The 13,873-nt window shown below is 40.9% G+C and overlaps 1 protein-coding gene across 1 annotated transcript; it reads left to right on the top strand.

Moving 5' to 3' along the window:
- The first annotated feature begins 7,429 nt into the window (after positions 1 to 7,429).
- On the top strand, positions 7,430 to 13,049 carry LOC103561676 (olfactory receptor 7D4-like). The gene is made up of 3 exons (XM_070625567.1): positions 7,430 to 7,473; positions 8,506 to 8,612; positions 9,848 to 13,049. Exon 3 carries the CDS (start codon positions 9,864 to 9,866, stop codon positions 10,800 to 10,802), a length of 939 nt encoding a protein of 312 aa, XP_070481668.1. The 5' UTR covers positions 7,430 to 7,473; positions 8,506 to 8,612; positions 9,848 to 9,863; the 3' UTR covers positions 10,803 to 13,049.
- The last annotated feature ends 824 nt before the right edge of the window (positions 13,050 to 13,873 follow it).

Genomic DNA, 13,873 nt, shown 5'->3' on the forward strand with positions numbered 1-13,873 from the left:
TCAATCCATCCCCTATTTAAGCTTTATTTCCCGTATTTCTTTTTATTTACCTTGGACACCATGCTGACCTCTGATCTTTGATTCTTTTGAGTTCGCAGTGTATTCACCTCTTTCATGCTTTTTTTTTTCCTTCTAGTATGTATTTCTGGTTTTTATTTTTCCGATCCTACCATTTGGTCAAGGCCCCTCATATTAAATTGTGAAATAGCACTGATACCAAGTTTCCTAACTTAGGAATGGTTCTAGAGTTTCTCTAGTAATCATGCTGGCTATGGGTCTCAGTGAGTGACCTTTGTGGAGTTAATAATGGTCTGTTTAAGTCTGGATTTACTAGAACATTTTACCAAGAATTGTTCATGTGTTACTGCCCAAGTGGGCTCCTCTGCTTATGGCAAGAATTGCCAATAGTCAGGAGGCAAGGTGGTAGGCGAGAAAGGACTTTATTACAGCTTGCCAGCAAGAGGGAAGATGGCCAACTCATGTCCAAAAGAACCATCTCCCAGAGTGAAGACTATAGGCCAGTTACATATGGACTGGTCGCCAGGTGGGGGAGGTGGCTGCTCTCTGGGTGGGGCAGATATCTGGTCCCAGTTCCTGATCGTCCTTTGTTTTGGTGGATGTGCGTCAGAGAATTGGAGCAATGCCCTAAACCCTGATCTTTCAGTTGTCATTGATGATGGCTATCAGCACAGGCTCTCTGCTTGGGGGTCATCACATCCCTAAGGAACTCAAAAGAACAAAGTTATCTTAAAGCAGCTGGGAAGGGCCACAAAATCTACAGAGCATGTCTAGGCTAGTTAGTCAGAGGTCACTTAAAGTTAGAATATGGTTTCTTTTCTACAATATGGCTTCCCTTATGTCAACCTTGTGTTGAGCTGGTATCACATGTGCATTATTAAATGTCTTATGCATCTATTGAATTGATAATTATTTTGCTACATCAATGTTTCTTCTGTTGCTGTACAAAATATTTAATTTTTATGTAGCCAAGAAATTCTTTTTTGAAAAACAATTTCTGGGTTTCCTGCCTTGCCTTAAAAATTCTCTTCAAACTCTAGATTACATTCAGATTTCCTAGTTTTGTTTATTGTAATAAAGTGTCATTATTTTTAATGACATTTTAGTTTTTAATCCTCAAAGAATGTTTTCTGGCATGTGCTGTGGAGTAGTGGATCCAGTTTTTTTTTTCTGCTAGAAAGATGGCCACTTGGTATAGTATCATTTATTGATGAAATGTTGCGGGCTTGGTGAGCTGAGGAGTCAAAAGAAGGGTTTCTTGGACTCTCAAGTTCTGGTAGTAGTGCTCCTTTATTCAGAGAATAGCAGGGAGTAGCATACGGACAGGACCTATGGGCAGTAAAGAGCTGCAAGCATGGGTTGAGGGTAGGGTTAAATTTAAGGCATAGGTGTGTGAGCTATCTCTTTACAGGACAAAGGAAAGATTATGTAAAAAAGTCATTAAATGGTATCAGTGTAGGTGGGGTCTGGTTATTGGGGGGTCCTATAACTTTAGATAAGAAACAGATCAGATCAAGACGTCCTATGCTTCCCAGGAGGATGATATAGATCAGGTCTGAATGTAGGGCAAGTCACCTTGGGTTTCTCTCCCTGGGGCAGCCTTGATCCTCATCAAAACTATCCTTGACCTACTGATTTGAAATTCCACCTTTTTAAACAACAAATTCCTATATATACCTGTATCCATTTCTGGACTCTTCCATAGCAGTAATATTTACTTATGCCCATATCGTACTCTTTTAATTGCACTAGTTTTATATTGTTTTAACATTAAAATTAAAACTATAATGGTAGCTAAAGTTTGTTGCGTCTTACTACTCTAGGTGCTTCAGAGATTAAATTTTTTATGCTCCTAATGACGTAGCTTCTGATGATTTTCTCTTTTGTTTGTTTTTGCAACAGCTATAGTGAGATATAATTTGCATGCCATACAGTTTACCCATTTAAAACTATACCATTCAGTGTTTTTTTGTATGTCCACAGAGTGGTGCAACCATCACAATTTTAGAAGGGTTACGTCACTACACAAATACCATTTGGCTGTCATACTCCCGTTTTCCTACTCTCTTAATATCTAAGTTGCCAAGAACCTGCTTTCTGTCTGTATAGATTTGTGTTTTCTAGACATTTCATGTGAATGAAATCATACAATATTTTCTAATTGCTGTGCAGTGGTATATCATCATTTTATGTAGGTCCTCTGTAATTTTTCTTTTGAGGAAGATTAGCCCCGAGCTAACATCCATGCCCATCTTCCTCGACTTTATATGTGGGACACATGCCACAGCATGGCTTGATAAGAGGTGTGTATGTCCGGGTCTGAGATCCAAACCGGTGAACCCCAGGCCACTAAAGCAGAGCACAGGAACTTAACCGCTACGCCACCAGGTCGGCCCCCAATCCTCTGTAATTCTTTAAGCAAAGTTTTGTAGTTTCGGTATACAAGTCTTTTACCTCGGTTAAATATATGGCTAGGTATTTTATTGTTTTTGATGTAATTGTAAATGGCGTTTTTAAAATTTCCTTTTCAGCTTGTTCCTTGTTGTATAGAAGCACATTGATTTTTCTGTGTTGATATTGTACCCTGAGACCTTGCTGAATTTGTTTATCAGCTAGAGTAGTTTGTATATATGTGTGTGCATTAACCACACATCTTACTTTTCTTTGGCTGCACAATGTTACATTATTCAAATGTACCCTTATTTATTATTGTAGTTCCCTAATGACTGATGGTTGGGTTGTTCCCAATATTTTTATGTAACAAACAGTGCTGAGATGAATAACCTTGTAGGTAGGACATTTTGCATAAATATGAGTGGACCTGAGTGATAAGTTCTTATCATTGAAATTGCTGAGTCAACTCTAAAATCAGAAACAGCGCGAGGACATTGAGGGATAACAACAAGGCGTGTTAATATAACTGCAAATAGTTTAGCATTATTTCATTAACAGTAACAATTTTTTATTATTTCATAAGCCAAAACATTAGTTTGCTGCCATGCTCCCACCTTATGATGTGTTTCCTTGAAAATAGGCCTTGAACACAAAAGCTGTGTGCAGATTTTTTTTTGGGGGGAGGAGTCAATCCCAGGGAGCAGGAGTACCAGTAAAGGGAGTGAAACAGAAGGAGGGAAAGCCAATGAAGGCATCATTATCATTTTGATCCCTCTATGGGTGACTGGTGCTCAATGCCATCAAACCCTTCTGAGGTGAATTATGAAATGTGTCTCAAAACTTTCCACCAGGTAGGTGAAAAGACATCAGCTCCTGTCTTCTATTGGCAAAGGGTGATCCTAGAGGGATTAACATCCCCACATTTCTTTTTTTTTTTTTTTTTTTTTTTAAGATTTTATTTTTTCCTTTTTCTCCCCAAAGCCCCCGGTACATAGTTGTATATTCTTCGTTGTGGGTTCTTCTAGTTGTGGCATGTGGGACGCTGCCTCAGCGTGGTCTGATGAGCAGTGCCATGTCCGCGCCCAGGATTCGAACCAACGAAACACTGGGCCGCCTGCAGCGGAGCGCGCGACCTTAACCACTCGGCCACGGGGCCAGCCCCTAACATCCCCACATTTCTGAGTTGCACATTTATGAATACAGAGCAGATTCCCTCAGGTGTCCCATATTGTGGTATCAGGGATGCTTAAGGGCAGGAATCAGGAGGAATATGGCATGGGCCTGAGGCAGGTGCTGTCCAGTTGCAGCTGTGCAAAGCTTTCACAGGCTCCATTGAAATAATTAAAGAAGATATGGCTGGGGTACAGAGATGGGGCAAGAGGATTTTGAATTGGTGCCTCTCTTAGTTGGCTAGGATTGCCATAATAAATACCAAAGACTAGGTGACTTAAACTACAGACATTTATGTTCTCACCGTCCTGGAGGCTGGAAGTCCAAGATCAAGGTACCATCAGGTTTGGTTTCCTCTGAGGCCTCTCTCCTTGGCTTGCAGATGGCCGCCCTCTTGCTGCCTCTTCACATGGTCATCTCTCTGTGCACAAATGCCCCTGATGTCTCTCTGTGTGACCTTATCTCCTCTTCTTATAAAGATATCCCTCAGATTGGATTAGGGCCCACCCTAATGACCCCATTTTAGCTTAATTACCTCTTTAAAGACACTTTCTCCAAATACAGTCACATTCTGATGTACTGGGGATTAGGGTTTCAACATATGAATTTTGGGGGCTCACATCGTAGTCCATAACAGTGCCCAAGATGTGTGTAATATACCCTTCTGCAACTATTCCCTTTTATTCATCACGTGGGAAACATGCTATCAAAACCACAGTCCTTGTTTCCTTTTCTATCCCATTATTTACAGTACTATTAGATCTGGATTTTTGTTTTAAAGAAGCAAATTACCTAAATATTACATTTCAGTAAAATGTATATGAAAAACAAGACATTCTGAAATTACCAGATGGATTAATGGAAGACACAAGGGGAAATCCACCCTACGAATTTCTGACAGTTACTAATGTTCAGGTTGTGTAGATGATGTTTACTATCAGGCAAAGCCTGGGAGAAAGAGCAAATTGGAAAGAGGTTTGCACTCCCAAGTTCATTTCTAATTCTAGTATTAACATTGTTGTGATTGATTTGTACCTTTAAATATTTATTACCTGACATCCAATAAGTACTGGTGTGAAGTTTGAAACAAAATAAAGGCCCATTTTCATAGAGCTTACATTCTATTAGATGAAAGAAAATAAACTAATATATAAATAAATGGTGAAAATAGAGACTGTGATGAGTGCTAATAAAAAAATAAATGCTAATCAGGAAACCCATTTTAACATAACGTTGTTACTTAATGGTCTAGAGCAATTCCATGTGTGGATCTGTTGATGTCAATTGTGCTGCTCTCTCTGATATAACATGTTTGGAAGGAGAGAAGGAAGGAAAAAGGAATGAATGAAAAACGCTGAGTTTGTTCTTGGAAAGGTTAGTTTGATGTGTCAATCAAATACTCCACTAATAATAGTACCCCGCTAACCACCCCAGTGGCACGTGTTGGTCTGGCGTCCTGTCTTAATGGCAGTAGTGGGAGAGAGAACTGGGCTTACAGAGAAGCAGGTCAGAAACACAAGGTTCTGCCCGGCTGCGTCTCACTCATGATCCTTCATTCTCAGTTTAAGTCTCACTTCCTAAGGGAAGTTCTTCCCTACTCCTGACCCTCATGCATCACAAATAAGCTCTCCTGGGACATATATTGTTGCAGGTCACGATTCAAATGGCTGATGGGGTGGACTGCAGTGAATCCTGTGCTGTGTGGCCCACTTCTCCATCAAAACTAAGGCTTTTTCTTCCAGATGCAGGAAGTGAAGCCACCTGACAGCCGTCAGTCCTCATTGAGAATTGCTGTAAGCTAAAGGAACCTGCGCCTTTCGAGGTCACACCACTCAGATCTCCTGCAGTGGGGGTATGACTGACTGACAGCCATATGTATACACCACAGTGTTTGCACTGAGGTTGCTCCTGGGCTGCCCCCAGCCACTGTCTGAGCACAGCAGGGTACCAGTGCGTGCCCATTGCCATGATCACACAGTGACATTGATGACGAGGATCAGTTACCCCTGCCAGGATGGTAATGACTCTTCTTGGCATGAGGGACATGAAGTGTCAGGCAGCAGAAGTTTGATGGGATTTTGCCATGTCTCTGGAAGTGTTAGCCCTTTAGGAGTCAAGATCTCTAAACCTTCAGAGGCCAAAGGTTGGAGCCCTGAAGCAGAAACTTCCCAAGAAACTCACTGGGAGTGATGTTAGCTGGGGTCACTTCCGCTTCCAGTTTTTGATTTCTGGACCCATGAATTCTATAAACTGGAGATACAACACATGATGATTGTCATTGATTTGGAGTGTACACTGCATCCTGTGAATTATGCAGCCAGAATGTCCTGTGTGTTCAAATGCCTGCACTAAATATGATCATTCTCTTTGAAATTAATTGTTCCCATATCTTCCATTGATTTTTTTAAACTAACCATACTCCATACTCCCTCAAGGCTACCTCTTTACCTCTGTCCTCCCTTTCTCTTACACATTTTATAGGTGGTTTCTATTTGCCACCTATGTTTGCTCAATACTCACTCTTCAACCCACTCTTCCTGGATTATTTCTGCCACTGAGCCTCTGTTTAGACATAATAAATGGAGCCTCCCTAGTATCAACGAAAGCTTCCACCTTGCCAGCAAATGTCAAGGGACATTTTCTATCCTCATTTGGTTAGTCCTTTCAACAAAACTGAAACTATTAACCACTCTGTTTTTCTTCAGGAAGGACCTCTTCGCCTCCATGAGATTGTGGACACCAAGTGATCTCTAGAATCGTGAAAGATTCTTCAAGGGAAGAACATCACAGAGAGTTGGTGCCTGGATTTGGTTCTTGTAGAAATTAAACTTTCCTTAGGGGACAGCTTGTCACGTTTAAGACAAACAAAAGAAAGAAGAATTTCTTCTTGGAAAAAAACCCATTTTCCATCACTGTTGCCTACACAGTCACAACACTGGCTGAAAATTTTCCATTGTCTTGTGTTTGTACCCAAGGGAGCTGAATTGTTTGGAAGGAGGAAAGTCAATAGAACAATTTATTTAATGAGGAGCTCTGAGAATTCAACCCTTGAGATGATAATAACATGTCCCTCTTGCCCTTTTCCTATAATGCTCTGATTCCTGCCTAGGTGAAAACCCAAATGGGCTTCCCAGGGACAGACCTCAGAGAACAGAAAGCTTTAGTGTTAACCATCAGAGAGGGTCATAGCGTCGCAGTGAGCACTGGTGGAGTAAGAAGGAAAAGAGGAGAGAAAGTGGGTACTGGGCATTACATCTGGAGTAACGAGACTGGGACAGTCCCAATTTATTTAGTCTATGAAGGTGAAGTCTCTGTTCTCTGAAGGTACTTTAGTTCCCACTGAACTCAGGCCTTTCCAGCTCTTGCTCTCTTTCCTTCTGTTTCTTTTTGGAATCTAGAGCCTCTCTCCAACAAGAGTTAGATTCTGGAGAGTCTCTATCTCTTCTCTACTCCTTCCCGTAATTGTAGGCTCCTGTTGGATTTCCTGTGTGCAATCATTTATCTACTAACTACTCACTGGAGATCTATTATGCACCAGGTATCGTCTTTTCTTTTCCCTCATGTGATTGGATTTTAAAATTATAATCTCTAACTATTTTTGCAGCAGATTTGACTTGCTGATATCACATAACAGCTCTGTACTGATTGTTAACGTTGTTTAACTTTAGTGTTCACAATATCATCTGCAAATATTATAATTATTTCCGATGTTCGGTACTCAGGCTAACTTCCTTTTCTTACCTTACAAATCTCTAAATGTTCAGGAGAATGTTGAGTGATGGAAGTTGAGTAGACTGTCTTGCTCTGTTCACGAATTTAAAACAAATATTTTTTTGTTTTCATGTAGAATATCCTGTTGGCTGCAGTTTTAAAACAACCATTCTTTACTGGGTAGGAAGTTGCCCTTAGTTTCTTTATTTAGCAAGAGATCTGTCCTGGCTGCTACCCACAGTAATGACTGTTACATTTTCTCAAATGCATTTGCTATTGTGATTATGGTTATGATTTCTCTCCATTGACCTATTTTTGTGGTGAATTATGTTAGCAAACATCCTAGTATTAAACTAGCTTCCCATTCCTAGAATAGGTATTACTTATTTGTGACATATTATTCTCTTAAAGTTGATGTGAATGCATTTGATTTCACTTTATCATTCCATTTTGTGTCTATATTTAGGTGTATGTGAGCTTGAAGATTTCTCTTTTGTGTCATATTTTATGCTTTTGGTCTCAGTCTTTATTGCACATGTAGTATTTCTCTGTGCCAGTCACTCTTTAAGTCCCTGGAAAGACGATAGTGAGCAAACACACTCATGTCCTCTGACTCACAAATAAACATGGAATTACCAACATGAGAGGCACATCGAGGAATGTGCAGGATGCTAGACTTGTGGTCCTCCCCGACTCTGGCCTCCTGACCCTCACTCTCTGTTCTCCATCTCACTGGCCTCTCAAATCCTTTCTATTCTTAACCCATAGGCAACCATGATTTCTGCTCTCTCAGCCTAAAATGCTTGTCTTTCCCTTATTTCCCCTGGGTAACAAGTACCCATCCTTCCTCTCACAGCTCAAATATTCATATTTCAGAGAAGACTCTCCATCCACCTCCCAGAGTAAATTGGTCCCTAGTGATTTTTTTTCTCTCTTTGACTAACTGGCATTCTCTAGGTATTAATAACATTGACCTTTTTCCTATCATGGAGAATGTAAACATTTATTATCAAATCTTAAATATGCTTTTCATTTTTATTGTAATTTGATTTATAGAAGCTTTGAATATTTTTATCAAAAATATCAATCATATTTTTTGCACTGATTTTTACTACAACACATTCCCACTTCTGAGCATGTACACATGAGCACACATGCTGTGTATTTTATTTTAATCATTTTGTGATTTTGTTTCTCTTCTTATCCATGTAGTCCACATGCTTTTCCTTCTTGGAAGAATCCACTTAGCAGACAGTGTCTTCCAGAGGGAGCCACAGAGATCTCCATTACTTAGAATTGCTGCATGGTAGTGACAAAAGGTAACAGGCCTATTGTGTTTTCGTGTTTTTTTAAAGATTTTATTTTTCCTTTTTCTCCCAAAGCCGCCGGGTACATAGTTGTGTATTTTTAGTTGTGGGTCCTTCTAGTTGTGACATGTGGGATGCCTCAGCGTGGCCTGATGAGCAGTGCCATGTCTGCGCCCAAGACTCGAACCAGTGAAACCCTGGGCTGCCAAAGCAGAGCGCTGAACTTAACCATTCAGCCACAGGGCCGGCACCCAGGCCTATTGTGTTTATAATGATCAGAATTCCACCTTTGGTGACTGCCCTAGTTTAGGGGTAATATTAGCCATGCAAGACAGATTTATTGTGACATTAAGAACAGAAGCTCACATTTATCAAATCTCCACTGTATGTCACAGGAATTACACTAGAAAAATTGCACGCATCATCTCATTTAGTTTTCTCATCAGTCTTACAATGGAGGAAATATTTACTACTACCACTGTAGAGGTGAGATATCTCCAGCTAGGAGAGATTAAGTAATTTTCTCAAGGTCACAAAGATTGTAAGTTGGTTCATCAAAATTAAGTTCTAGGAAGGCTGACTCAAGATTCCATTTTCTAAATCACATATCTATATTGTACCTTGGGAGAGTTATATATCAAAAATAATTGTCATAAAAGGAACATATTAATAATGATAATAATAGCTATCAGTTATTGAGATCCTACTGTGAAGAAAGGGATTTCTAAACCTCACAAAGACGGTAATAGCAGTAATAACATTATTAGAAAGAAAAAAGAAGACACATGAAGGTTAGCTGTGACATCCATAGGAAGTATCAGGTCACAGAATTAATATTGTTTGAGTTGAAACCTCGTGTCTTAATCCCTATTATAAAGTTATTACAATGAAAGAAGTATGCAGATTATCAAAGAAAATACTTTACCTTTCCCAATATTTTGGAGGAGTCATATTGAGGAAGAAATTGGTTCATGTTCCTAGATTCAAATGGGATAATTTGAACCAGTGAGTAGGAGATAAAAGAGAAAATGAGACAGAGAGAGAGATTTCTGCTAAATTATAGAAATCTTGAATGGTTACACACATTTAAAACGCAAATGGGCTACCACTTGACTGAGTAAATCAGTGTCATTGGAAGGACTAATAATGGGAGGAGGCTGTCCGTGCAAAGGTGGACTCAAGAGGGGCTGACTAGCTCAGGCGTCAGGTGGTTGTCTACTGAACCTTGGTTTTGCCTCCTTCTCCAGCAGACACATCAGCTACATGGAAGCAGGAAACCACACAGGAGTATCAGAATTCCTCCTCCTGGGTCTCTCAGAGGATCCTGAACTGCAGCCCCTGCTCTTTGGGCTGTTCCTGTCCATGTACCTGGTCACCGTGCTCGGGAACCTGCTCATCATCCTGGCCATCAGCTCTGACTCCCAGCTCCACACCCCCATGTACTTCTTCCTCTCCAACCTGTCCTTTGTCGACATCTGCTTCATCTCCACCACTGTCCCAAAGATGTTGGTGAACATCCAGGCACAGAGCAAGGACATCTCCTACATAGGATGCCTCACTCAGGTGTGTTTCTTTACACTTTTTTCTGGAATGGACAATTGCCTCCTGACTGTGATGGCCTATGACCGGTTTGTGGCCATCTGCCACCCCCTGCACTACAATGTCATCATGAACCCACGCCTCTGCAATCTCCTGATTCTGATATCTTGGGTCATTATTCTCTGTATCTCCTTGCTTCATATTCTGCTGATGGTGCAGTTGACCTTCTGTATAGGCACTGAAATTCCACATTTCTTCTGTGAACTGGCTCAGATTATCAAGTTAGCCTCCTCTGACACTCTCATTAATAACATCTCCTTGTATGTGGCAACTGCCCTGCTGAGTGTGTTTCCTCTCACTGGGATCCTCTTTTCTTACTCTCAGATTGTCTCCACACTAACGAGGATGTCCTCTGCAGGAGGAAAATATAAAGCATTTTCCACCTGTGGGTCTCATCTCTCTGCAGTGTCCTTGTACTATGGGACAGGCCTTGGGGTCTACCTCAGTTCTGCTGTGACCCATTCTTCCAAGAGAAGCTGTATCGCTTCAGTGATGTACACTGTGATCACCCCCATGCTGAACCCCTTCATCTACAGCCTGAGGAACAAGGATGTGAAAGGGGCCCTGGGAAGGCTCCTGAGCCGAGCATCCTCTTGTCTGTGATGGGTCACTGGCCTCAGAACTAACTGGACACTGTGGGCCCCAAAGGCAAATGTTGCAAATTTAAATCTCCTGGTTCTTTTTCTCCCCTAAAACACACGCTTGATTTCTTCAGTTTCCAAAACACCCATGACTTCACTTTTATTTGTTTTTATTAAGTTCTCCTAAACAGCTCCCACAGTAATTCCTTTTTGACTTTTCCTGCTTATGTGCCGTCCAGAAAGTTCTATGTTTGGTCAGCTGTCTTGCGGCCAATCTTAAGATTTCTAACTTTATATTTAAAGCATTTATCATGTCAAGTGCTGGTGTGGTTTCCCCCAAAACTATCCTCTCAAGCTTTGATGCTCCTCACCTTCTCTTGGTTGTGTGTTTGTTTTCTCCAGAAGAAATTGAATGAAAATCACACAGTCGTCACAACAAAGTGCTTACTGTATCAGGACTGTGCTTGTTTCTTCACGTGTATGATTTTATTTCATCTTTGAAACATTTCTTTGAGACACTTTCCTTCATTCACCCCACTTTTCAAAAGAAGAGACTAAGATTGAGTTGGACTATGGCCTCGCTAGCTGACGGTGACTTTGCTACCCTACTTTTCAGAAGAACAGTGATGTGATTTTCAATTTCAAAGTAGGAATGTGGATTTGGAAGCTGGTTTGTTCAGATGATTGATGGTAATATACCGCCTAGAATATTGCTTCATTCTTTATAATGAATAACTACAATTCTTCCAAGTTCTAGAGGCCCCCTTCATTCATTGGCTCATGGCCCCTTCCTCCATCTTCAAAGTCGCCAGTATGGCATCTTCCAATCTCTCTCGAGCCCTCCCACCTTCCTCTTCTAAGGACAGCTGTGATTACGTTGAGCCTACCCAGATAATTAAGGAAACTTTTCTCATCTCAACATCCTTAATTTCATCACATCTGTAACGTGCCTTTTAGCTCCACGTGAAACCAGACAAAGAAGCCAGCAGCTCTCACAACTCACACCTGGTATCTTCGATCCTAAAGAAGAACTGGATTTATTTCAGCTTCTCATGTATAAAAAAAGTCTCAGAGAAAGAGTCTGATTGACACAGTCATATCCACTTTCACCTGGGACCAATCAACTGTGGTTAGGATACAATGAAACTGGCAGCCACTTCAGAGCCATGTATGTTTATTCAGCTATCGACCCTATTTTTCCTGAGTATTTACTATGTGTCAGTCATTATTTTGGGCTAAACTCCAAAGGATAAAGAGGATCAGGAGTGTAGGGAGGGCAGGTTGTCACTTATAAAGGATGGTCTTCAAAAAACTCATTGAGAAACTTACATTTGTGAAGACAGTGAATGACTGAAGTGAGTACGTATCTAGGGAAAGAGTGCCCCAGGCGGAAGGTAAGGTTACTACAAAGCCCTTGAGGTGTGAGGTGGCCTGGGGAGAAAGTGGCTGGAGCAGAGACAGTGAGGGGAAGCACAGTAAAAGAGGACAGTTATCGGGGACTGATCATATTAGGCTTTCTCTGCCCTTGAAGGACTTTTGCTTTTATTTATGCTGGGTTATGTGGGGAGTCATTGCACGGTTGTGAGCAGACATATGGCATGATCTGACTTGGGATTTTAAAAGATTGTTCTGGCTGCTGAGTTGAGAATGGATTGCAGGCTGAGGGGAAGCCAGCTTGGATCTGACAGCAGCATGGCTGATAATGTATAGGAGGCTAGGAGCAGGAGGAGATAGAGTGTCAGGATTGAGAAGTGGTCAGTTGAGCTATATTTTGGAGGAGGAGCCAAGAGGATTTGTCAGTCAGGATATGGGTATGAGAAAAAGAGAGGAAGCAAGAATGACTCCAGGGTTTGGAGCCCGAACAACTGGAAGAATGGAATTGCCTCCATTGAGACACGGAGGGCTGTGGGTGGAGCAAATTTGGGAAGGAAAGGGGACATCAGAAGTTCAGGTTTTGAAATGTCAAAATTGACATATTCCAAATGGATAAATATTATATGATTCTACTTGTAAGAGATGACTAGAGGAGTCAAATTCATAGAAACAGAAAGTAGATCCATGCATGCTAGAGGCTAGAGGAAGGGGATGAGGTGTTAATGCCTAATGGGTCAGAGTTTTGGCTTGGGAAAAAGAAAAAGTTCTGGACGTGGGTGGTGGTGATGGTTGCTCAACAATGAATGTACTTAATGCCACAAAATATTAATAAAATGGTCCATTTTATGTTATGTAAATTTAGCCACATTAAAAAAAGCTAAAGTAGCACAAAAAATGGAGAAAGATTGTGAGATTTCATCCAGATAGTATTTTCTATATCATTATAAAATAATAGAGAAAAGTTGGGAGTTTTTAGATAAAAATTTTAATATTCGTCCTCAACTGGCTTTGCTGGTTTTCTAACCCATGACAATATTGACATTTTGGTCTATATAATTATTTGTCGTGTGGCACTGTTGTGTGTATGGTAAGACTTTTGACAGATTCGTGTCATCTACCCACTAGATGCCGCACTGAGTTGTGATAACCAGAAGTGTCTGCAGACATTGCCAGTTGCCCTGTAGGCAACAAAGTGGGCCTGATTGAAAATTGCTGAAGTAGAGCAATTGTGTGGGTGCCTGAGTTGATGGTGGTAGTGTTCACAGTATGAGAATGACAGGAAGAGCAATATTTTAGGGAGGATAAAACATGATTTGAATCTTGGAAACGAGGTAAAGGACAAGCAGAACATCCCATTGGTGCTGTTATCTCAGAGGTCAAATGTATTGGTGTGGCAATCATCAGTCTGCCTGGGTGCAGCATAAATCAAGTAATTGTGCAGAGAAAGGGAGAAGGCTTTGCTTAGAGAGTCAGGAGTTAGAAAGAAGCTGATGCTGAGCTGAATCCTACCTGTGATCCTTCAGTTCTCAGTTATAGGGCCTCACTGGATATATGCTCTCAGTGAACACTGTATCGTTCATCACAACATTAGCCACCACCGTGATTAAATAATTAGTTGTATAATTATTTCCTAATGACTGTCTTTTTAAAACCTCCACCTGAACTTTGAATCCCATCCCTTTCTAGCTCTGGGGAGAATTTACGCTATCCCTTATCTTT

This window comes from Equus przewalskii, chromosome 6 (assembly GCF_037783145.1).
Source record: "Equus przewalskii isolate Varuska chromosome 6, EquPr2, whole genome shotgun sequence".
Taxonomy (NCBI): Eukaryota; Metazoa; Chordata; class Mammalia; order Perissodactyla; family Equidae; genus Equus; species Equus przewalskii.

Bases quoted from the DNA above. Each gene is read 5' to 3' on its own strand.
- LOC103561676 (XM_070625567.1), top strand. From the start codon at position 9,864: ATGGAAGCAGGAAACCACACAGGAGTATCAGAATTCCTCCTCCTGGGT.